The sequence below is a fragment of the Eretmochelys imbricata genome, chromosome 6 (genome assembly GCF_965152235.1).
Source record: "Eretmochelys imbricata isolate rEreImb1 chromosome 6, rEreImb1.hap1, whole genome shotgun sequence".
In the NCBI taxonomy this organism is placed as follows: Eukaryota; Metazoa; Chordata; order Testudines; family Cheloniidae; genus Eretmochelys; species Eretmochelys imbricata.
Genome location: NC_135577.1, coordinates 72,405,776 through 72,431,267, shown reverse-complemented (window position 1 = coordinate 72,431,267; position 25,492 = coordinate 72,405,776). Strand labels below are relative to the sequence as shown.

At 42.4% G+C, this 25,492-nt stretch overlaps 1 protein-coding gene across 3 annotated transcripts in view; it reads right to left on the bottom strand.

Annotated features, from left to right (window-relative positions):
* Window positions 1-15,813: 15,813 nt before the first annotated feature.
* The window catches only part of RMDN3 (regulator of microtubule dynamics 3), a 60,048-nt gene continuing 50,369 nt past the window's right edge, over window positions 15,814-25,492 (bottom strand). For all 3 annotated transcript variants that reach the window (XM_077818882.1, XM_077818884.1, XM_077818883.1), the window contains 3 exons: window positions 24,601-24,654; window positions 20,161-20,241; window positions 15,814-17,339 (listed from right to left, as the gene is read on the bottom strand). In XM_077818882.1, coding sequence (XP_077675008.1) covers window positions 17,286-17,339; window positions 20,161-20,241; window positions 24,601-24,654 — 189 coding nt within the window. In that variant the 3' untranslated portion in view covers window positions 15,814-17,285. The remainder of the gene's footprint in view (window positions 17,340-20,160; window positions 20,242-24,600; window positions 24,655-25,492) is intronic.

Below are 25,492 nucleotides of genomic sequence, written 5' to 3'. Positions count from 1 at the left end.
ACTGTTGCGGGCTGAGCTCTGTTGTGCTAGTCATCAAGGGGCTGCCCATTAGAACCTATATACCTCCAAGACTGAGAGAAAACCTCAGCAGGAGAAACAAATCTATATACATACAGCTCATTATTATATATCCCAGCAGTGCCAGTGTTAGGCCATTGGGGCCCCCAAGCAGGAATATTCCTGCTCCATACTAAAACAGGCAAGTTTTTATAATAAAAAGCAAGTAGGGGGCCCCTTGAGCTGCTTGGGCCCTAAGCAATTGCTTAGTTTAATTATGCCTAGCAACAGCTCTGTATCCCAGCAACTCCAGCCCTGTGAGCACTTGTGAATGCTGCAGGGAGCCGGTGGGGCCCCTGGTAGTGGCTCTCCTTGATTCTACTTACTTCTACTGGTCTCCACTAGGAATATGTCCAGAATAGATTCATTTGTGTTTGCGAACACATTTCTGAAAAACACCTCGTACTTATTTTAAAACTCTAGTTTATATAACTTACCCTGTTTAAAGTGGCCATTTGTTGAATATGCAGATGTCTATTTTAACCCCGAACAAGTATCATAGCTGTTACTCTAGTTCATTTGAGATGGTAGTGGTATGATTCAGACCTACAATCTGATTTCCTGCAGGAGCTCCCACTTGCAGAGATCTTCTTTCAGCCAAGACTCCACTCAATTTTGTAGGTTGAATGGAAGAGAATGGGCTTTGAGTAGGCAACCCCTTTCTGAGTCTGAGGTGGCTACATTACTGAGAAGTAAGGGGGTACACAAGTGACTCACCTTGTTCAACCCACACCAGCATCTGTAAAAACTTTAGCTCAGTCTTCCCATGTGTTCTGTGTAAGCCACAGACTTCAGAAAAAATATATTTGTAACCATTTACTTTTTTAAAAATCACTACGCCTATTCTGTTAGACGCTGTATAAACACAGAATAAAAGACAGTCCTTGCCCCAGGCAGCGAGTTATATGGGCCCATGGTGCCTATGCTCCACCAATATTCAGAAAGGTGGGCCTGGCTCCACCACTGTTTGGGCTTATATTTTCAGAGCCATCCCGTCCATAGGACAGACTGGGGCAATGGTCCCATGCTTTGGGGAGGCCCATGCTTCAGGAGCTCATGGGGGGGGGGCTGACGCTGGCAGCAGCCAGCAACTCTGCTCTGCCCTGCCCCACCTCTTTCTGCCCTGCCCCCACTTCACCCCTTCCCCCAAACCCCCACCCTGCTCTGCCCCTGCTCCACCCCTGCACTGCGTCTTTCCGGATTCCAACCCCTCCCCTGACAGACGCTGGGAGCCAGCGGAGCAGGGTGCGGGGACTGGCACCAGGTCGCTTGCTGCTGTCGGCGCCAGGCCCCCTGCTAACCCTCCAGGCCGCCCTGGATCCAGTGTCCACCTGAAGCGCTGGGCCTGGGGTGGTTGCCCCAGTCCGTCCTATGGATGGGACGGCTCTGCTTGGACCCGTTCTGGGCACGACCAAAAATTATACAAACCTGGCACCCATGGCCCCAGGAACTTACATTTTAAGTATAAAGTTCAGAAGGAACCATATAAAAACCCTACTGAACTGGATTCTGTTGATTAAAGTACTGCATCCAATTGAGACTTGCAAGCTTCCCCAGTGTTCCTTCCTGCCAGCATCTGCTGAATGCAGATATAATCTCTTATGGGGTGAATTTCATAACTTCCACTAGTCATAATGGGGGTAACAATAGGTTATTATTGATTAACTTTTTCTTAAACAGGAAAAACAGAAGGTAGGCTGGAAAAGCAAAACTTGCAAAGTGTAGTACAACCTACTCTGCCATGGATGCTAATAACAGAAGCTGGGAATGGGCAACAGCGGGTGGATCACTTGATGATTACCTGCTCTGTTCATTCCCCCTGAAGCACCTGGTATTGGCCATTCTAAAAAGCAGGATATTGGGCTAGATGGACCTTTGGCCCAACCCCGTATGGCCATTTTTTATGTTCTATTAGTAAAGTCTGTAGATCAGGAAACAACCCAGCCAATGTACCTTTTCAGCAAGCAGTCTATAGGGGGACAGATACCTCACACTGGTGCAAGTTCTCCCACTGCTTCAGCGGTGCTTCAGCCATGAACGATTTCCTCAGCCAATCCCACACAGATACACATGAGAGAACATCTGTTGGCCCTTTCGCCACTTGAGAGATGTGCTCTGTTTATCTGAAATGCTAGTTATTGCAAAGACTTTTGAGAAAAAGTTCCTCAGAGTCAGCTTGAAAACGCGTGCAAGGGTTTAATGCAGCTGAAGTGGTTTATTCCACTGGACAGGGAAGCAGCTCAGAATTTGACTGAGACCATCTGCCCTGAAAGTACAAGGCTGGAACTAGTCCAATTACAGCTTGCTTGTTGGAGCGCTTAAAAACTACTGATCTATGTGGGGGGCATATGTACAGTACCCCTCACATGCTATATGTAATCCAAGGAATATCTCAAAACAGTTTCACTATTTAAACTCCATTAAGTACTGTACATTATTCCATATCCAGACCTTGTGTTCATTTTACTAAACACATCTGTATTTGCAAACACTGTAGAATAGGTAAAGCACTGTTATATTGAGAAGGAATTTTATTCCAAGCTCTGGCACTGACTTGTTGTATGATCTCACCTGCACTTAGTCACTCCAGTTCTTTGTGCTTGATTCCTCACCTGAAGTCTGGGTATAATATATACTACCTCACAGGGGAGCTATAAAGATACAATAAATATTTGTAAAAGTGTTTTGAGATCCTCACATGGAAGGCACTGTATAGAAATGCAAGAGAAATATTTGCCAGGCTGTCTAAACCTATTATATCCTTTAAAATTAGAACACAATCATTCTCAAACTTGCATCCTCTCTGTACCTCTCATTGTGCTGTCCTGGTACCAGTTCATCAGACAGAATATATTTTTGTATGGGGCTTTCTAGCAGCAGAAGGTTTTTGTTTGTTTGTTTGGTCTCTCTCTTTTTTGCTTTTTTTAATCTGCACTAAGAAAACATCTCAGGTGGAAACCAACACAGAACTAGTCTCCTTGCCTATAAACCTCCAGCATAACTGGAAAAATTTTTGGAAGGCCTGAACTGCACTCTTAAAACTTTTGTAGAATTGTCATTAGGGAAATTACATGGAATACAACTCTTATTATGTTCTTTCCCCAACATTTAGCTTCTTAATTCAATTTGGCAAAATGACTTGCATTTTTTTGAAATGTTCTTTCCCATTAGTGCAAAGAATTAAAATCCCACAAGCAGTGAGCAATTAATAAATGCATAACTCAGAAATTACTGTTTTCTTCTTCTGCTGCTGCTATTAACTCCTTCATGCCAGACTTTTCCATACTACTTTAAAATGCATCACTAATTACATTGGTGGATAATATATCTAATCTAAGATTGGATACTGTACTCTTCATCACAGTATCCAAGACCCTCCATAGCTTCCTGTCCCAAAAGAATAACATAGAAATTATCATACTAAACTAGACCTGTGGTTTGTCTAGATACTAGATGCTTCAGAGCATGGTGCAGAATATCCCAAAAGGAGAATGATGGATTAATCTGCCAGCAGAGGAAGTTTCTACCTAGCTCAAGGCAGTTTGTGTTTGGTACATCTGGTCAAGATTTTTGGTAGAACAGTTTTCCAATGGAAAATGCAGTTTCATTAAAATCAAAGCACTTAATGTGAATGTGTTGATTTTGACACTATTTGAGACTCATTTTGATAAGGCAGAAACATTTCATTTCAACTTTATATTTTCAATTCATTTAGTTACATCTCTAGGTTCTATTAACTGTATTAAAGTCACACATATGTATATTTGTTTCAACATTACCAAAATGAAATGTTTCAGTGTTTCCAACTACATTTTTCAGAATTTTGTTTACATGAAAAAATTCAAATTTTGATTTTTCCTTCCAAGTCAGAATGAAAACAAATTTTCAAAGGTTAGAATTTCTCATACAGTGGAAATCCAGTTTCCTGACCAGCTTGAGTTGGCGGCTTATGCCCCCAACCCCGAGTTATATCCCTTACACGTATTTTATACTATGTAACCTAATTGTGGATGATCTTAAAAGCAACATAAATACCAGGGGTGAGACTTGGGGCTGCACCTCTAAGAAGTGCAGCACAGAACTCACAGCACAGGTTGTGTCGTTAAGTGGTTTTATGTCATCTTTGCACCTCCTTATCCTGGGCTGTTTTGCAGGTCTGGAGAGGTCCGAAAAATAATACAGACAATCCTGGGGGGGGGTGGCGTCTGTCTAAATTACATTAGCTTCCTTCAGCTTCAGCACTACCCAGAATCTCTGCAGGGTGCATCCCTGCCCCCGAGCACCATGCCTCCTACACCTTGGGAGGGGGTCCTCTGAGGGCAGCCTTAAAGCTGGCTTCTGTAGTGCTTGCTCAGGAGGAATCCTCCTTTGGCAGGAGATAGGTTTTTTAGGACTAATTTACACCATTCTGGTCCTTTTATCCAGCATAAAGAGGCTAGAACTGGGATGAGGATCTCACCCCTTCTCATTCCTTTTTAAATCCTACCAAGCTTTATCTCCCCTCTCCCAATGAGATAGTCTGCTAATGAGCTTACTTCAAGATTTGTTGTTTTTTAAATTCATTGGCTGTCCTTTTGTTCTTGTACCATAGGGAAGGGCAAACAGGAGTGCCCAGCTTTTCTAAACCAGGTGGTACTTTGTATATCACTAGCACGTATGTCCTTTTTCATTTGTCTCCTCTCTAAACTAAGCAGGCCTAACCTTATCACTCTCTCTTCATATGAAAACCTTTCCATGTGTCTAAGCTTTTCATCACCATCTCTTCCCTCCAGAAGGTTTGAAGAGTCCACACTGCCAGCCAACTTTTTCCGTATTTGTTCTTTTGACTGTTTGCTCCTCCAAGTCTCTCTCTGCCCTGTTAATTGCCATTTTACCTACCACAGAAAGGTCCATAAACTATGTGTTTGACTTAGACTAGATTTGTATGTTGAATTATTCCTTTTAATAAATAGTAAAAGGCAAGTGAAAGTGGGGACTGGGATAGAGACAGCCACTATCGGGAAGCCCCAGGAAGAACGACCCCATCGTCTAGCACTTGGGGAAGAGGCCAGGAAATTGATAACCTGCTGGATGGTACAAGTTCCCACCCCCCCCCCAAACAGGTGCTTTGAGTGTACTGATCATCACTGTGGAGTGCACAAGAAGAGTGCTCGGCTTGGTGATAAGCTGTTACAAAGACTCTTCAATTTTTTCTTGTTTGCAATATTGATGAGATTATTTAAATGGAAAAGAATACAAATGACTTAAGAAAATAGTTCAAGTTGTTTGAGTAGCTGGAAAGATACTACACAGCTGTTCATTCAAGTAAACTATTTTCCCTCCTGCAAAAAAAACCAGCCAAGAGTACAAAAAGTCTTAAAAACCATTTGAGAAGAGTGCACTTTGGTATTTCAATGCTTTCCAAGTAATTTAGGGTGTGGGAGTTACAGTCAACTACCACTTAGGAAACACCAGGATTACACAGGCTTATAGATATCCTCTGTGCATAGTTGCTTCAGGCCTAAGACTGCTGTAAATTATGAATTCAGATTAAAAAAATGTCCACGTAAAAACTTTTCCTGCTAGCCTGCCACATCCAAAAGAGAGGTGACTGCTACAATGTCCCCAAAATCATCATACACAAAAGCTTATTCTAAGATATTATTGAATATGGGCAGAAATAGAACAGTAGGTTTCACATCCCTGCTTGGACATAAAGGTCATAATTCATGAAAGTCTCCCTTACACACACACCCCCCTCCTGTGAAGATAAAACCAATATTTTACAGCATACTGTTACATATTGATTTATAGTGGGGTGATTTTTGAATTAATAATGTTAGTACAGAAAACATCTGACTTACATCTGTAATAAGGCTAGGAGCAAATGCAAATTGACTGTAGCACAAGAACTGCTCTGCTTCTTTCACAACAGTAACCCACAAATGCAAGCAAAAACCAGCAGGGACAAACACATGGTATTGCAGTCTCCCAGGTTGCTTGTGGTAGCTGACGCACTGAAAATGAAGGGCATGTTTCTGCTGCTTCTCCAGTTTGCAAGTGTTTTACTTCTGTTTTTAAAGCAGAGCATCTTTTGTATTTCTTCAGGCAGGGGCAATTTTCAAAATGTGTATGAAGTACTTAAAAGTAAGAAATGTGCCCACCTAGATCCTGATCTTGCAAAGAATGCCATGTGGGGGAGGCAGGCAGACTCCTGAATGCCCTTGGAGCCCTACTGAAGTCAATAGGAGTCTACCAGCATGGAGTAGCTGGCAGAATTGGGGCCTAGTCTAGAGTCTAGCCTAGGAGAAGAAGCAGGGTGTCAAAACAAAAAGGGAAGGTGGAATGGTGCAGTTTACGGACAGCCTTTTGGACCAATAGCAGACGAGTATTTAGGTAAACCCCAACCATCAGGACTAATTGATTTAAGTTTGCTCACTATTTCTGGTGAGAGTGAGTGCCTGTTTAACCTTTAAAAAAGAAAAGGAGGACTTGTGGTACCTTAGAGACTAACCAATTTGTTTGAGCATAAGCTTTCCTGAGCTACAGCTCACTTCATCGGATGCATTCAGTGGAAAATACAGTGGGGAGATTTATATCCACAGAGAACCTGAAACAATGGGTATTACCATACACACTGTAACGAGAGTGATCAGCTAAGGTGAGCTATTACCAGCAGGAGAGCGGGGGATGGGGAGGGAAATTTTTGTAGTGATAATCGAGGTGGGCCATTTCACTACAAAAGGTTTTTTCTCCCCGCGTTCCTGCTCATTTAGAGGGACAATTTATATTTATCACAAAATATTATATTGTGTGATTATTGGACCAAATAATACAAGGCCTTACAGCATATTTAAGAGGGAAATGATTTACTTTGTCCAATGAATGGGACAAAGCAATTTCCTAATTAAACTCAAATAAAAACTACGTACATAAACAAGCCAGCATTCAGCAACTGTTTCAAAATGCAGAATTTTAAAAGCCCTAAATCTCATTTTCCTCCTGCTCTTCACCCCAGGCTTTTGAACGTGTCTGAACTATTGGCACGCAAAATGTCACTGGAGATGCCAGACAGCAGCATTCCAGCACCGTTATTGCACAGCTCAGAGTTTTACAGTCCATTTACCCCAGCTCTGTGGACAATCTCTGGTTTTGCAATCCAGCTGGTGACTTACTTGATATCTAAATCTATCCTCTGGGCGATGCTGGCATTGTAGACTGAAGGACCACCTTTTATTGAGTAACAGCCTTTTTGACTGAAAGGTAAAAATTGGTAATCAAGCAGGGTCGCCAAACTTGTCAGGGATGGTCTAGGTTTACTTGCTCCTGCCTCAGCACAGGGGACTGGACTTGGTGACGTCTCAAGCTCTCTTCCAGCCCTACATTTTTATGATTCTATGAAAACAGCATGGAGGGGAAAAACATGGGAACTGCTGCAAGATCATACTCCTCATTTTCAAATGAGCGCAGTGGATGAGGACTCAGCTATCTCCAGGACCATCTCTCTCTGCACCCCTCCAGCATTACTATGATCAACAGGACCACCCTGGCCAACAAAACCTAGAATGAAAACATTGGAGGCGAGAGGCATCAGCTCTTGGCTGTGGAACTCCCTGCAAGAGCCAGAGTTCAGATCACAATGCAAGATTCAACTCTGTGCACAGGCTTCCGCACAATAATGGTTAAGCAGTCCAGAGCCATTTGCAGAACCAACACCTGAGAGAGAGGAAAGTGGTCTCAGCTGAACCAAAACCATGATGCTACTACTATTCATATTTGGCCCTTCAATACTACAGTGCTGGATATGCATTAGGAATCCACACATACAGATTCATGTGTGCTCCACAGTTCAGTGGCTTTAGGATTACTCAGTATTGGCTTGCAGAACTGTGCTTTGTTTTGATTAAATTTCTAGCTTGTGAAGAAACCTTCCTATGTGTCCATGTGGCCTCTCCACATTTTTTGAAGTATATCAAGTTGGGGGCACCCCCAACAACAACTTCTGAAGATTTAGGCCTAGATGTTTGTATGCAACAGTAAATCTTTCCTTTGCTGTGCCAGTTGGCAGCACGCTGTTGCAGAGCAGGTTGGCTACAGCTCTTTTCTACAGGGAAAAACTGCTAAAGGCAGTTATTTGAACAATTTTGCAATGCTTTGTTGACCAGATCATTTCTCAAGTGCAGGGCCGGGGGAAAGCAGGCAGGAAGAGAGATTCCCAAGAACTGAGATTTTTTTGGGAAGCAGGAAAGAGGCAGAAAAATCATCCAAGATTACAGCATTATTTGCAAATGGCTTATAAAGGTTTCAAGACTTGAAGCTCTGCAGACTTGACACTAACCTTGCAGAGGATGCAGAACAAATTAGTTCCACTCTAAAGACCTAAGAAGTTGAGAAATGGGGGGAAGAGAAGTATGAACTGTGATGGCACAACAATCCCACTGGAGAAAGCAGATCTGACAAATATACCTTGTTTTATGATTAAGCAGGTCTGCAATACGGAACGCACACAGGCTTTTGGAGAGTATGCTCTGCTTTTAAACAAACAATCCAGTGAGTAGAATTTGATTGTGGATTAAAACTATCCACTCAGATCAAGCCTGCACCTACCTCTACAGAGATGCCTTGGTGGAAGATGAATCAAGCTGTAGTGTAGAGGCATGTTGTCCACATGAAATTAATGGTGGAATTAAACCAAGACTGAAGACTTTAGTTCAAGTGGGAGAAACCCTTTCCCCCAAGGCTCAGATGCAGTGGATAGGCAGCAGAACAGCACACTAATACCTCTTTCATGTTTCTGCCCTTATTTTTGTAGAATCTAAAGCTTTTAATTTTTATTTTTTTAAAAAGTCTCTAGCTACTTTGGTTGCTGAGTAGTCTTAACAACATGATGTCTGCCTGCGATTGTAGAAGCTGAAGCAATAGCTCAGAGATGTGATCTGCTCCATTCATTTCAATGGGCACTCAGATGCCACAGCTATCACTTTGATGTCAACATTGTTAGCTCCTCAAAAGCACATAAGAAAACATGTTCATACTACGCAGATCTGCCCAATCTGCTGGGACTGACAGCTCATTTTGGCAACACCAGTGAGTGGGCTTGAGGGTGCTGCCACTTTTCCACCCATGCCCAGCCAAGGAACCTAGCAGAGCCCAGTGGATTACCCGAGATCCCACAAGGGGGAGACAAGCTCAAGCAGCACAGCAGGGTACATGAGACTCACCAGAGAAAGAGCCAAGCTAAGCCCAATGGTGCATTCAGATGCCACTGACAGGGAACTCAGCCCAAGGTGCCCAGAGAGTACGTGCAACTATTTTAAACATTGTTCACAGTAGATTTGTGCCAGCGTCTCATGTGCCTGGAGCTTAGAAAGGTACCACTAACTTTTTCTCCTCCACACTGTGACCGTTTTCCTTTTACAGTGAAAATATGACTTCCACTAGTCATTTTGTTCAGCTGGAGAAGTTTTGTGGGTGAGACACCAATTATACAAGCAGAAACAACATACACACTTTAGCTGTACCATTTGCAGTTGGAAAAAACTTTGATTACCCATACCGATATTCAGGAGACCTTGCAATGGGATTATGATTAAAAAAACCCCTCAAAATGAACCAGTGACTGCTCTCACCACTCAACAAATATCACAAAGGAAAACTTTAGTGATGTCAGCAGCAGGGATTGCTGTGGAAAATGAGAGAATGCACACATAGGAAGTTGCATGCAACCACTCTCTCAAATTCAACAGGGTCAGAGCAGGTCAGTATTTGCCAGAGATGTTCCAAGGAACAGTCTTGTGTTGTAGGAAGTAAAACAGGTGTTGTAGGGCCCATTTCTAGTTGGAAATGATGTTGACCCTGTTACTTGTCACTGAAGGCTCATCTACAATTACAATGCTGTTGTGTTGCTGTAGCACTTCTGTGTAGACACTACATATGCCAATGGGTTCTCCCATCGGCATAGGTACTCCACCTCCCCAAGAGGTGGTAGGTGACCTAACACTGTCTATCCTGGGGGACTTAGGTTGGCTTAGCTATCACTCAGGGGTGTGCTTTTTCTAACTTTATTTTCTAGCTTAGAAAGTCAGAACTTACCCAGAACATCAGGAAGAATTCAGTGATGCTTAAGATTCTGTCTTTGATATGAGATATAAAACCAATTTCCCCAGCACTTTGGTAACTGATGGTTTGATGGCACTCTTCTAGGAGTGGGGTATTAGACCAGGAATATGATTAAATTCAGGCTTGGATAATTACATTATACCTAAATTCCTCCTGTAGTTTCATTTAGATACAGTATTCTTTGCTTTCCACAAATGTTATTACTCTGCACTGTTAAACAGTTAGTGCATTGCACTCCAGAGGGCAGTTGAATTTCAGCAAAGGCAGAAGTGACTGCTCTGTATAGTTGGTATATTCGTTTGCTGGCATTGTGTAATACTTTAGAATAAAAGGAGCTATAAAATGTAAGATTCTAAAGAGTTTAAATGCTAAAACTAACTTGATTTAACAACACTTGTCACACTTTCTGAAGGGGAAAGAGCTGGTCATTTGGGTAAGAGAGGCTAGAGACTTAGATTACTCAAATCCTTATCAGTACAAATGATTAACAAGACAAATTCACCTTAAAACAACTTGTGTGTATAAGTAACATTCCTTTTTTTAAAAAACAGGAAGTGTACATATGTATTACAGTGAAAGTATCAGCAGCTATGTATATATACACACTATACCATCCACAAGTGTAACACATTCTCCCCTCCCCACCACCCCCCAGCCACAAAACCGTGACATGTTATGCTCCCATATGTTCATTATGGTATTTTCAGTATTATGCATACATATGCATTCAATGACTTTTTAACAGAAAGATGTATTTCTGTCAGTGGACTTGCTCAATTACCTAAATCATTACAGTAAAGAATAAGGTGCCAACACTACAATTAAATAAGGGGAAATTTTCTCCTTAGACACTTCAAGTGTTTTATTTCAAACAAGACAACACAGTGAAGTTAAAAGCAGTTTGGTCATTTCACAGTTATTCTTTAACACAATACTAATTAACCACAGACAAATATGCCATAAAAACAACACAAGACGAGTTGCAGGAAAAATAATTCTCATCTCTGATCCCCGCAATAAATCTTGGAAAAAGGCTTCCGAAGGGTCTTTCAATTAAGATTTAGCCCTAGTCTACACTAGGACTTTAGGTCGAATTTAGCAGCGTTAAATCGATGTAAACCTGCACCCGTCCACATGATGAAGCCCTTTATTTCGACTTAAAGGGCTCTTAAAATCAATTTCCTTACTCCACCCCTGACAAGTGGATTAGTGCTTAAATCGGCCTTGCCAGGTCGAATTTGGGGTACTGTGGACACAATTTGACGGTATTGGCCTCCGGGGGCTATCCCAGAGTGCTCCATTGTGACTGCTCTGGACAGCACTCTCAACTCAGATGCACGATTGTTTGCCGTTGCTCTGACGCAGGGAGGGGCGACTGACGACACGGCTTACCGGGTTGGCTTACAGGGAGTTAAAATCAACAAAGGGGGTGTCTTTACATCAAGGAGTATTTCAGGCAGGACTTCACAGAGGGTTCCAATAAGAAATGGTGCACCTAAGTTATTGTTCTTATTGGAACAAGGAGGTTAGCCTGGCCTCTGATTGATACATGGCTAGATTTACCTCGCTGCACCTTCTCTGTGAGCGACTGCAGTGTGACCTAGAGGAATGAGTCCCCTAGACGGGGGGCAGGGGGTTTTTGCAAATGAGTACAAAACAAATCTGGTCTATTTCTTGTTTTGATCCACTCCATCTATCTTTTACATCTTTGGCTGGCAGCAGACGGTGCAGAAGGACTGCATGCCATCCACATTTCAGGGCTGCTCGGCAGAAGATGGTACAATAGGACTGCTAGCCATCCTCATCTCTTGACTGCCCGGCAGAAGATGATGCAATAGGACTGCTAGCAATCCGTATCACCTGCCTGCTCACCATAAGATGGTTCAATAGGACTGACTGCAGGATTAAAGAGAATGACCTGATCAAGTCACTCCAAATTTAGTCCCTGCGCCCATGTCTGCCCAGGTGCTCCTGATCGACCTCACAGAGGTGAGCAGGAGCACCTTGGACATGACGATGACGGCTACCAGTCCTATTGCACCGTCTGCTGCCACAAGGCAATGGGTTGCTGCTGCTGCGTAGCAATGCAGTACCATGTTTGCCAGCACTCAGAAGACATACGGTGACAGTGAGCTGACCGGGCTCCATGCTTGACGTGGTATGGCATCTGCACAGGTAACTCAGGAAAAAAGGCGCGAAACAATTGTCTGCCCTTCCTTTCATGGAGGGAGGGAGGGAACGGGGGCCTGACGATATGTACCCAGAACCATCCGCGACAATGTTTTAGCCCCTCAGGCATTGGGATCTCAACCCAGAAGTCCAATGGGCAGCGGAGACTGCAGGAACTGTGGGATAGCTACCCACAGTGCAACACTCCGGAAGTCGACTCTAGCCATGGTACTGTGGAAGCGCTCCACCGAGTTAATGGACTTAATGCACTTAGAGCATTTTCTGTGGGGACACACACACTCGAATATATAAAACCGATTTCTAAAAACCTGACTTCTATAAATTCGACCTAATTTCGTAGTGTAGACATACCCTCACTCATCCAAATCTCCTGTCTCTTATGGCCCTGGAATGTTTACAGTGCAGTCAATTTCAGTCCTGGATGTTACTGTTAATTTCATGGTCAGTAAAACACGTGCAAACACAAAAAACAAAACAAGCTCTGTGTTTACCTGAAGCTGTTAAAGTGCATCCCCCTTTCTAACAGGAGGAATAACCCCTGCCACCTTTCCCTGCCTGAATATAAAAGCCACTCTCTGTCAGAGTATCTTAGGTTTATCCTCTGAAGAGGAGTCTTAAAATTTAGTTGTTTAAACCAAAAATCCCAAAACAGCATGGTTAGGAGTGTGTTTTTAATTAAACTTCCATGATTCGCCACATCAATCTGAAAGATATGCTGTTCATTAGAATTGAAACTGCATTCCTCAATCAGATTTCTTATTCATAACCAGCAAGAAACACAGAAAGCTAGAACCTTTAAAAAATTTCATTTGATCCCCAGCACAGCACACCAAGGATCACTGCGATAGATCGGGGTGGCCAACCTGTAGCTCTGGAGCCACATGCGGCTCTTCAGAGGTTAATATGCAGCTCCTTGCGTAGGCACCGACTCCGGGGCTGGAGCTACAGGCGCCAGCTTTTCAGTGGGCCAGGGGATGTTCACTGCTCAACCCCTGGCTCTGCCACAGGCCCTGGCCCCACTCCACCCCTTCCCTCCCCTGAGCCTGCCATGCCCTCGCTCCTCCCTCGCCTCCCCCCTCACCCCCAGGCTCCTGCATGCCACAAAACAGCTGATCAGGTGGTGTGGGAAGAGAGGGGGAGTCGCTGATCCTCGTGGGTGGGAGGCACTGTGAGCAAGGGGGTGTGGCGGGGAGCTGATGAGGGGCTGCTGACGTATTATTGTGGATCTTTGGCAATGTACATTGGTAAATTCTGGCTCCTTCTCAGGTTCAGGTCGGCCACCCTGTGATAGATGGTCAGGATGGAAACAGCAAAAATAGAGCCTTTGAGCTTGAAAAGAACTGCAGACTTTACCATCTCCTTTCCTCATGTTCTTAGAGCCACATTAGTTTCCAGCAAACATATCTGATTAGAAAATAGTGTGTTGAATTCAAGTCTCCATCCAGTTGTTAAGCCAGAAGTGTAGCTTCCAATGGAAGTCTTCCCTGTACATGCACAGCTCTGAATATCGCAGCCCTGAACTTCAAGTTCCCAATGAAAAAGCACAATGGGTAAAAATTAAATTAAAATGGAATTCCAGACCAAGATTTTTTTTTTTAAGCAACAAGTGGAAGTCTGCTTTAAAAAAAAAAAATGCAATTGAAGCAGGAAACCCAATACATAGAAAGCCTAGAGTAAATGTTCACAAACAAAAATGGAGGGATGAAATAAGGGGTGAAGAGAAGACACCATTCCTCATTTGAAGTAATCTAAAAACTAGAGCTCCCACTAAAATGTTAAAAAGAGGAAAGGACATCCCTTTCCTTAACCTCATTACTGCCCTCTCCCCATTCAATGAAGAAATTTAAGCTCTCTCAAAGCTAAAAGAGGTTTAGTCACACAGCCCAATCTTCCTTAAATGTCTTTTTTCAAGGCATTCTATCCAATACCCCACAAGACTCATTTCAACTTTCAACCAATGGAGGGAAAAAAACCCTTTCAGATTTTGGTATTAACATCAATCCCTGCTTGCCTAACCTTTAACTCACAGCTACATTTGTGCAAGTCTCCTCATGAGACAGCTACGTTTGTGCAAGTCTCCTCATGAACTACAGCATATCACATGGCCATACAAGGAGCTGATCTATTCCTTGGTTACTTGAGGATCTATTCTACATAACAGAGAAGAATGCTCTGCAAGCACCCCAATCCTACTCCTATTTAATAGGAGTTCTGCCATCAGTTTTGAGTGGAAGCATGACTGGGGCCCAACTGCACATACATTCAAATACCATCCATCCAGAATGGATTCCCAGGGAGTAGAATGGAGAAAGGGGCAGTTAATTAGGTGCTCATTAATCTCACTTCACCTAGCTCAATTGGCAGTTTCCAATTTTAATTGTATTCTCATGTCTATTTAGAAACAAGCAGACATCATCTGAACTAGAATTCTCTTGGTGGGTCCCATGCCTTCAAAACCTGAATATTTCTGAAGTCTTCTCTTCTAGAATTTGTCAGAACATTTAACTATTTGGAGATTTGCTGAAGACTTACACTTCTGGCCAGATTCTGCCTCCATGGCAGTGTGTGGACAGCAGCTTCAGTGCTCCTGCCTTTTATCTGCCTAACAGGGTTTTTTTGACTAATTTTTGGGGGCACCAGTGAGCAGTGTTCTCCCTCCCAAGCCCCCTCCTCCCCCCAGGCCAGTTTTTACTCAGATATTGGAACCCACCCAGAGCCTCCACTGCAGCGCCTCCCTGTTAGCTTCTCAGCACCTTTTAGGAATGACAACGAAGCCTAAAAAAGCAGCGTATGAAATCCAAACAGTCCCCCAGCTGTGACCTGGGACAGTTCCCCTCAGGACTTACCCTGAGTCGAACAGGCATGGGGATCCTACCCACCAGAGCAGCTGTAATTAACTGCAATAATGGACTAGGTGTCTCTGGGAAGAATGAAGATGACCGCAGTCAGCTGACTCAGGGGGTAAGGCCCACGGGATGCCTGGAAAACAGGGAAGTGAGACTTACAGGGTCACAAATCCCCTCCCCCACATCTTAAAATGGGTCCTGAGTAGCCTGGGAAAAGAAGCAGAGCTCACAAACAGCCCCCTGCGTCCCAATTTGGCCAGGACTCTAGAAGCATTCCCCCACCCTGGGGGAATGCGACCCAGCAGGCGAGGACTCAAAAATCTTGAGAGAGGACTTCAGGCCCTTGGGAAAGCTAGATGCAAAAGGCCTCACCAAAGCTGTGATGGAGCTAGTACGCTCTCTAAGCGAACAAAAAAGCAAAAACTAAAAAGGGGAAGCAAAAGCTTAAAAGATCTAGAAGTCCTCTGATTCCTCCTCCACAGAGGATGGTGAATTGTCAGTCTCTGATTTCTATCAGGACCTGGGAAAACTCAGCCAAGGTTGTCCCCCCCACCACCCCCGGCCCCCAAAGTGTCCCCCTAATACATATGTATATGTGGTTAAGAAAGGCAATGAGATCTCATTTTCTATTAGATAGTGTGTAATTAGCTTAAATGTTTGGTTTTGTAATCCCACTCTACAGCAAATCAGACATGATATTATACAACATGTAATAAAGTGTTTAATGCCCACACACAGATAGCTACCACCTAAAATTAAAAATTAAAAGGAAAGAGGAAGCCCAGTTAGATTCCTGGGAGAAATCACTGTGCATAGAACAAGGTGAGTTGTGTTGTCCTCTGGAAAAAAGTGTTAGAGGAGGAAAAAAACAGACTTTCTGCTATTTGGAACTGGCTGGAACAAATATGAGTGGTTACCTTGATTCTCCACCCCACCCCAAGTGTCATTTTGATTATATTTTGAATTTGTTAGCTAGCAGAATGAGGTGGAAAGACACTGTGCTGAACTGTCAATTTTGCCACGTGGTTCCTCCCTTTCTGCAGCAAGTGCTTCATAAAGATAATGAACAGCCTCTGCAACTCCTAAACTTCTTCATTTACATCAGGTAGGTAAGGTTTAGATGAGTGCAGAAGACATCAACTTTTCACAATTAAGGAATCTGAAAGTGTCCACTTGGATTAAAATATTAGCATTTTTGATGAGTGAAGAAAATCCAGTTTGCGTTCCAAGTTTAAGATTTTATCACTTTGTCTCTTATGGCAGTGATACATTTCTTTAACATAAATTCTTATTTCTGAAGAACGTCTCTGAAAGCAGATACACTGGTCCCATGATGTTAACCTCCTAGACATATGTTGATGAGTATTGCTGATTTTACCTTGATGACTAAAACCACTAACTAGTCAGATGAATTTGCAAAGAGACAACAAGATCACTGATTGTTTTCAGAGGGAGGTGAGGAGGGGCTGAGCAGAACTCTTGCCTTTGGTATTATGCTGAAAAAGCCATGAGCAATCAAAGAGCTCAGCAGTAAGGAAAGACTGACATTCTCAGCTCTGCCTATTAGCAATGGTTGTCACTATCTACTAAGAAATATAGGCATAGCTAAGGGGCTGTTGATTCCCTGCCTTCATGACACACTAGAACCATGCCTCTGACATTTTATTAAATAGAGCACAGGATCCCAACACAACTTGAACTTCACATGTTTATGTCCTCTCCTGGTGGAAGTTGAGCAAAAAATACTTCTTGGGAAGTGTAGGTGGATGAATGTTAAAATCAAAGGCATAGAGGAAAACTAAAATCCAAATCAAGTTGATGGCTGCTGCACTGAACAGGTCAAGCACTGGATTCATTAGACTATATCTGTGTAACAGGCAGGCAGATGAACAGAATTAGAGTTTAGTCCTGTGAGTCTCTGCCAAGATTTAACTCCTCAGGGAAGTGCTGTTGAAACTGCAGTTTGGTTTGTTCTTTGTAAGATCTGTGGTTCGCCCATGAAGCCCAATCCAAGATCATCTGGATTGTGAAATCCTTTAGACTGGAATTTGTACTGTTCACAGTTATCAGAGGACTGGGCTTTTAAAAAAATACTTATTCTTCTGAGATTCCTTGCATCTCCTCAATCTCCCTCTTGAGTTTTTCATCCTGAGAAAGCAAAGAAAGGATAAACATCACAATGGCCAGTGGATTTAATCCAGTCCCATTTACAAAATTAAAGGTTACTCACTTGGTTTCATTTTCTTATTCAACCCTATGTTTTGTTTTTTTTTTAAATCAACTTCTCATATCCCTCCTCCTACTGGATACATGTCTTTATAGTTGTTTTAAAAATTCTATTCAGGGTTTCCAAGCAGTAAGAGGAAGCCTTCTTTCTTATTTCTTTTTCACTTCTGAAAGCACAGAATTGTGAACCAGGAACTCTGGAGTTCTAACCTTCGCTTTCATGCAGACTCTTTGTTGAACTGGGTAAGCCACTTCACCTCTTTGCCTCTGTTCTTCCATGAGTATGATCAAGTTACCTATCTACCTTATGGGGTGAAGAGGATGAATGTGTGCAATTACATTAAAAATGAAAGCCACGATATAAATATTATCTGGACCGCCTTCCTAGACCCTCATTTTCCTGTTTGTGGCATGCTGCTCTTTTCTTTATGCCATCTCAGAAAAGGGAAGTAAATGCTCATGCGTCCTTGATTTTGTCTCTTTCCTGAAACCCCCCTGCTTTTCTTATTAAGTTTTATTCCTCCAATATACTACTTATTCTTTTGGAATATCTCCTGTTTCCAGTTAAATGTTTCATCCTAGTTCCATCAAGAGGAACTTGAGCTGAGGAAGCTTGAGCTGAGGAAGCTACCCATTTGGCTGAATATGGCCATTTCCTGTTCACATTCTGGAATTCATCAGTTTGATACCCTGGTTTCCTTTGGTTTGGCAACGTTTAGCAGCTGAGTACCTTCATGCAGTAATGGATAATGCTCTGGAGGTGGCAGCACTACCAAGTCAGCATGTTGCAGATGGCTGGCTGAGACTCCCTGCCGACCTGCGGCCTGAACCCCAGCAGAATAATTCAGCTACAGCAACACAGTCTAATGACATATTTTAAAAAACTGTGTTTGTCATAACAAAGTTGCATACTTCTATAATGTTGCCTTACATGTCAGTTTTTATTCAATAATACAGAGAATGAAGGAGTAAGATCTGGCTGACTTGTCTAGATTACTTTACTTGCATTTTTGATAATTATGATGTAAACAATAACTGATTACAAGTAATTTGGTGGGTTTCTGATCAGTCCTTGACTAACAGTAATAAACTGGCAATACCCATGCCATAACTGTATTTCCCTACACAGTAGACAGGGTGAACTTATTGTCAGGCCAGTGTAAGGGAGGCTATTAGCCTACCAGTTCAGTTTCATCTGTTGTCTCAAATGCATGGCAATCAAGTGATACTTGAAGTGTGGTTATAATGAGAAAGCTATATAAAAAGGCACCATGTTATTCAGATCTGCTTTTTTGTTGTTGTATTCAGTCATATCTACTTTAATGACAAAAATATATTTTTACAGCTGCTAGCAGTGCAAAGCCAAAAGAGACTGCTATAGGAAAGTGAGATGGATTCTATTCTATTTGTGTATCATCAAAACAATTACAGCAAGATCCTGCAAATGGAATGTATCATGACCCATAATGAAGAGAAAAAAAATCTGTTTAACTTTTGAATTCCAAGTTGAATTTGCAGCAGTTTGGCCAACAGGTTTTGGGCTTTTTTTTTTTTTTTTTTTAAAAAACTTGTAACCTGGAAAGATTCATATGGAAAACATTAAACAGGGAGCCCCACCATGCCATTCTCATATAGTCCTTTTTTCAGAGGCTAGCCACATACAGAGAAGGGTGAGAAACAAATTTATAAGGACCTGAATTTTTTTTTACATATATATATTTATATTCTATAATAAATATAGCATGATATATCTTCTACCACGCCATATGCTAAAATTTAAAAGATACAGATGTCTTTCCATGCCTGAGGTATTTAACATATTCTATATGTCACATAATATTAATAGTCATGGAAGCTTACCTAAATTACTAAGCTGTATTTCCATCTTTTTTTTTACCAACTGTTCTTTCTGGTATTTTTGAGTTTGCTACAGCTACTAGGACAGCCATACTTGGATACAGTATCAACCACTCAATGGTTTTCATTATGTTGCTTGATCGCTTGGGGCATTCTGAAACTACATGCAATGAAAAGGCAAGTGCCTGTGCTAAGGAACAGACAACTATAAAGTGATAAGATAGAACACCTTTGAAGGTGAAGACAAAATGAGCGAGCTTAGAGACCTCTCTCCCAACTCTCCAAATCAGGGTTGAAGTATATACAGGCAGGGCAGCATAAGGAACCTTTGCTGAATCTTTCTGTGAACTTCAGTTTCCAGGGCTCTCAACCCACCAACTCTTACCAGCAGTAAATTCACAAAAACATACAATTTAAAGAGAAAGTTCACTAGTAGACTACAGTGTGTGAAGTTTGCCATACACTTAAATAAGAAGTGCTGAAAGATAGGGTTTGAGGAAGTTTATGTCTAAGCCTGCTTAAACGTAGTTTGTATACTATAAAATAAGAATTATCTGCAAATTTTTAATAAGTTACTACCACCCAAATTACTGTTAGTTTAAAAGTTGATTTTAATGGGAGTCCATCAAAACATTTTGAAGGGCTTAGGCAATAAATATTCAAAACAAGATTTGCTTTTGGATCTCTCATAAAATTGCCCAGTGACAAATTTTACCAAATTACCAATTTCACAGGTAGATTGATATTGAATAAATGTTCTCTCATCTGATCCCAGAGGTCAAATACATATATAAGTCTATAAGTGGATCTAAAATTAAGTTTTAAAGGGTTTTTTGTTACATGATCATATTGGAGTGTCAGTGAGATAAAGAGCAGAAATTGCTACCTCATTTGTGATAACTGGCAGCTCTGAAGCCAGATTCATCCACTGAACAGCTGCAGAGTTATTCCCCAGGTCTCTGTAGCACTGTAAAGAAAAATGGCAATAATGAAAAGTCTCAAGAAACAGGAAAATAGATGTCAGTCAGCCACTCTGAGGGATTGGAAAAGCCAGCTTGTAATTGATGAAAAGGGCTCTTTTCACCTTTAAACACCTACATTCAGCAATCTCAGGACTCTGCCATCTTTCCTATAGACCCCTTCATGCAAAGCACTATAAATGATACCATGTCACAAAATAAATAATTTATTTTTGATAGGAGGTTTTACAGTTCCTTATTCCTCCCCTAATATGGGCACCATTTCCCTGAGCTTGTTCTTATCTGGAAGTATAGCACCTATTTCTCACTGTTCTCACTATTCCTTGAGTCACCTAAATAGCCAGTGTGCAGTATGGACTCCCATACCTCCAGAGTAAGCATGGCATTTTATCAAGTGCCTTTGTCTTCAACAGCCCAGAAACAAGAGTCCAAAATCTAATTCCAAGCTCTGACACCTACTGTCAAACTTGACAGACTTTCTAAACCCACTTCCCCCACCTTCAACAGCACCAAAAACAGTTATCCCATTGGCATAAGCAGGCCCAAGTTTTCTTAAAATGAATTCTAACCCCATCTTTCCAATGCTGACTGCAAGAGAAGCCATGTTCTGGACCCTCTGTATTATGTAGCAAGCTCGAATTAAATTCAGCAGCAGAGCCCTCGAGGTTCTGTAGTGCTCTAGATTAGCCTGCAATACATTCTGGAGAAGCTTCAGGTAATTTTAATAAAAAATTCAAATTTTTAATAGGTGACTAATGCAATTAGTATACAATTCCTTCTGATTTTAGTTCTCAATTAAATTCAGCTATTTTTACACTGCCCCATAATTTTCGTTTTTGTGCTACATATTTATGCCCATAACTCCTAACTGCCTTGTAGAAATTGTCATGGAGGAAAGCTGGAGGCTTTGGCAGCTGGATAGTGATATTTGAACTTTTAGTTCCCAGAGAGTCATGGGAGGCAGTTTGGGATTGTGGGAGATGCATGTTATCTAGAGAGACTGTTGCTACAAGTGATCAGCAGTGAAAGTTAGCAATGCTGAGGTTTGTTACTAGTTTCAAGAGCTGACACTCCATTGGGATTGATGGGTCAGTTCACACCTCTCAGAGTTATTGTTTCAGGCTCTTACACTTAATGGCATCTTTAAATATAGTTGACATTTTAAAATAGTTAAGGGCCATACGTTTTTTGGTTTTTAAGCTTGGACTCGGGAACACAAACTGTCAATGGATAGATTCTGCTACATATTTATGAACTCAGGAAGTATCATGTTTGATACTTGTCCAAAAGGCTCCAATTCTCGGCATTAGGCCCAGAGTCTCAGAAAGCAACTGCACAGCAGGTTTCTTTTCCTCTTCTGCATTTTGATCCCTTAGTTAAATTCTACTTCATTCAAAGTAATTAAATATCAAGTGAATTTAGAAATCCTGTGATCAGATATTCAACTCAAGAAGACAAAGTGGGATATGGGGAAAGAGACAAAGCACATTGGGACCCCACCACATTCTCTGGCAGGTTGTGTCTTCAGAATATTTCCTCTTATGAAACTCAAGCACTTCTATCAGAAACACTGTGTGTGTTTTATTAGGATAACAGTGAATCTAGTCATTATGGGGAGGTATGACAAAGTAGGAATTTTCTGTACTATTTTTATGAATCCTATGTGTGCCACAATTTCTTCCTATACTTTGCACTGCTATGGGTGGGGGAGTGAGGAGGAGGAAAGGACTAAATTTGTTCTCAGGGCAGATTATGAGACATGGGGGGGTCATCCTGTGTGTGGTTTGAGCAGACTGCATGGGTCATTAAAAGGACTGGCCCAGGCCTACCCATATCAGTGGGCAATCCAACAGAACCATGGAAAACCCCAATTACCAGAACACTGACACCTAACAACCAACAATCCAGAGGGAGGAGGTTTTCTCTGCCCCTCAGCATGGAAGCTGAGCAGGACCCCAGCTTGGGAGTAAAGGATAGAGATGTGTCAGGTGGGGGAAAAGAGAGCTGGTTTCTGGGAGAGGCTGAGTGACTAAGGAAGTCGGAGACAGAGCCTGAAAATGGAGTTCAATGGAACTTGGCTGGTGAATTGCTCTGGCTTGACTAGAATGGACTATGCTTTAAATCTCTCTCTGTGCTAGCCTAAGGACATCCAGTGCTGTGTTCCAGCTGACTAATAAATCCTAATCTGTTTGGAAAATGCTGCTTGGGTGTCACTGCAAATACTTGCTGAGGTTCATTCATCCCTGAAGACTGTACAAGCCTCTACCAGGCGTCTATCTTGAGCCTGGTCTACACTACAGAGTTGGGTTGATGTAAACTGCCTTACCTCAGCCTATGTCAGCATCTACACTACAGCCTTGCTCCAGCAGATATAAGTGCCCTACTACATCCATATAACCTCCACGAAAGGCATACAGCTTATGTCGGTGTAGTTAGGGCCATACAGTGCCTCCACAGCCATGAAATTGACAAGAAATGCTGGTAGGTTCCCTGCTGTAACACTCCCCTCCCCCCGCCTCTCAGCTGTGCTGTCACCCCGGGGTAGGTGGGGGGCTCTCAGCTCCCTGCAGAGCTAACTAGCTGGTGCCCAGGTTGGGCTCCCAGCACTTCTCTCCCCCCCCCAGGCAGCTGCCCGGCTCCCCGCTCCCTGCCCGAAGCCTGGGTGGCAGCTAGGCAGCTCCACGGGGACCCAAGAACCTGAGATCTCAGCCCCTACACTTCCCCTCTTGAGTCGCTGGAAGTGCTTCTGGTGAGGATGTGCACCACCGACAGAAGGGGGGTAGTGTCAACACAAAAAAACGCAGAAATTACTACGGTGGCTGTAAGTTGACCTATTTTGTAGTGAAGACATGTTCTCGCAGTTGGATTCACTGAACAGAGCTCACAGTGTGAAGCAGAAGTTCTGGAAGCCGGAGGCTCAATCTAGGAAGTAGTGAGGCTGCAGGGCCTATCCTGAAGGAAAAGTGGGACTCCTTGAGGTCGGGCACATTGGAGGGTTTCCTCCAAGAGACTATTTAAAAGCTGGGGCATAGTGCAGATCCTGTGGATCTGTGACAGGAGGTTACAATTTAACCACATTAAAGCCCTACATGAGAAATTTTCCTGTAACTCTTAAAATGTTAGCTGAATAATTAAGGTAAACCATAAGATTTTCCAATTATGGGACTGCAAAAGTTGCTGCCCCCTTCTATTAAACATGGAAGTAGTAGTGTGGTGGTGGTTTTTATTCTTAAAAGGGGCATACAGGAAAGATGTGGATTTTGAATATGCACAGATACAGGTTGGGCGTGGCAGCAAATGGGAAAAAATACCTACACGAACTTTCACTCTCGTAAATACTAAAAGGATTTGGAAACGAGAAGATGATGCTCATTTGTGGGTGGGAAATTTAATCTAATGGGATACATAATTTCCATTCCTACACAGGCACATACAGCTAGACATGGTATGTCAAAGGCAGAACTGTGGTAGGTGCAAGGGCCTCTAAGCACCTATTAGCTCCCTTCCTGGTTTGAGATCAACTTTCAAGGTTTCATAAAATAGACTTTTCTTGTCAAATAGACTCTTCACCTAGTTATAAATGCTAATAAATTCCAAGCTGGGAAACCAACCTTAAACTAGCACGCTACCCAGATAAAAATTACAATCTTTGGGAACTGGGAATACAGTGATTTCACAGAAAATGACTACAGCTACACTTTGCTACGCCCACTCTGGCTGCTGTTACTAAAGCTGTTTGGGCTTTAAATATTTCCTAGACTCCAACAGGAGGCCAAAGGAACTAAGCATCAGTTTTAGCATTTAAAAGGTTCAAAAACAATTATTTCCCTCAACACAAACAACAATAAAATCAGCAGATCTTCTGCTTCAGGCCAACACATTCATGGTCTGTTTAATCATTGCCATCCATGCTGGAAAAAGAAGGTCAAACTGGGTATTTCACTCTTTCCGGGACTCTCTTCTTGCACACAGCTTAAATGTGAGGATCAGTAAACAGATGATTTGGCTCAGAAGTTAATGTTAATTTTTAACCAAAAAAAAAAAATCTGCGTAAAGTAACCTGGATGCCCCTTGGAAGATCTGTAAAGACAAAATAACCAACAAAGAAAGAGCAGCTTAGAGTTCCATATCCTCCTGCCCCAGATGAATTGTTATCTCCCTGCCCATTTGTAAAAAAACACACAATATTAACTTATAAGTGACTATATTTATATACAACACTTTGCATTTCTACAGCATCTATAATCCACGGACCTCCAAATGCTTTACATACACGCCATACTGTACAAGCATATGGACTGAAGAGAACAAGATTAACTGTTCCAGTGTAAGAAATGACTGGTTACCTTAGCAATGTACACCCTTCCTGCTTTGGAAAATCCTGAGCTCAGCTTTTCAGCCTACAGAGGAGGGGAGAGAAGGATTCAGTAGGATTTCAGAAGGACCCAGTTTGAACAGTTTTTTATTGCAACTCAAACAAATGTTGTCTTTAACACATGGGGCTGACTTACATACAGTTTGTGCACCAATTTAACTTTTATCTGTTTAGAAACAGATGGAGTTAAATTGGTGCAATCCGCCCAAGAGTACTTTATATCAATTTAGATTAAGTAGGAATAGATCACCCCTCGGATTTCCACAAAGTGCCTGAGATTTAATGAGCAATGTTTATGTCCTACTCTAATATTACACACTAAAAAAAACTACATTAAAAAAACCAATAAGGTTGCAAAGTCATGAGCTCAAAAGTTAGGAAACAGCAGAATTAAGATTGCCTGTGAAGGCCTACTTCGTCCCCCTTGTGCTTAAGCATTACAAGATAATACACAATTTTTTGACCCATCAGATGTGTCTCCTCCTCCCTCATGGGTCCCAATCTCCCCCACCCCAACTTCTAAACTTACTTCTTCCCACTGCCCCACCAGCCTCCAGTTCCAGTCTCCATCCCCCAGGCTCATGGGCCCAAACTATTTACCACCCACTCCACCAGCTCAAGCCCCTGTCCCTTCTTCATTCAAATGAGGCAGCTTCCTCCTCCATGCCACTTAAGCTGGGGAGTGAGGAGGGGACAATGAAGGACAATGAACACACAAAAAAGGCAGTCTGCCTTGCTCTGTTCTGGTGGCTGGACCCAGAACTGACCCAGCCTGCAGCAGCCCAGATCTGCAATTGAGGAAAAGTCCTGCTCAACCCCAAGCTGGAACAACCTCAGAGTGGTGGATGGAATCTTAAATTTTT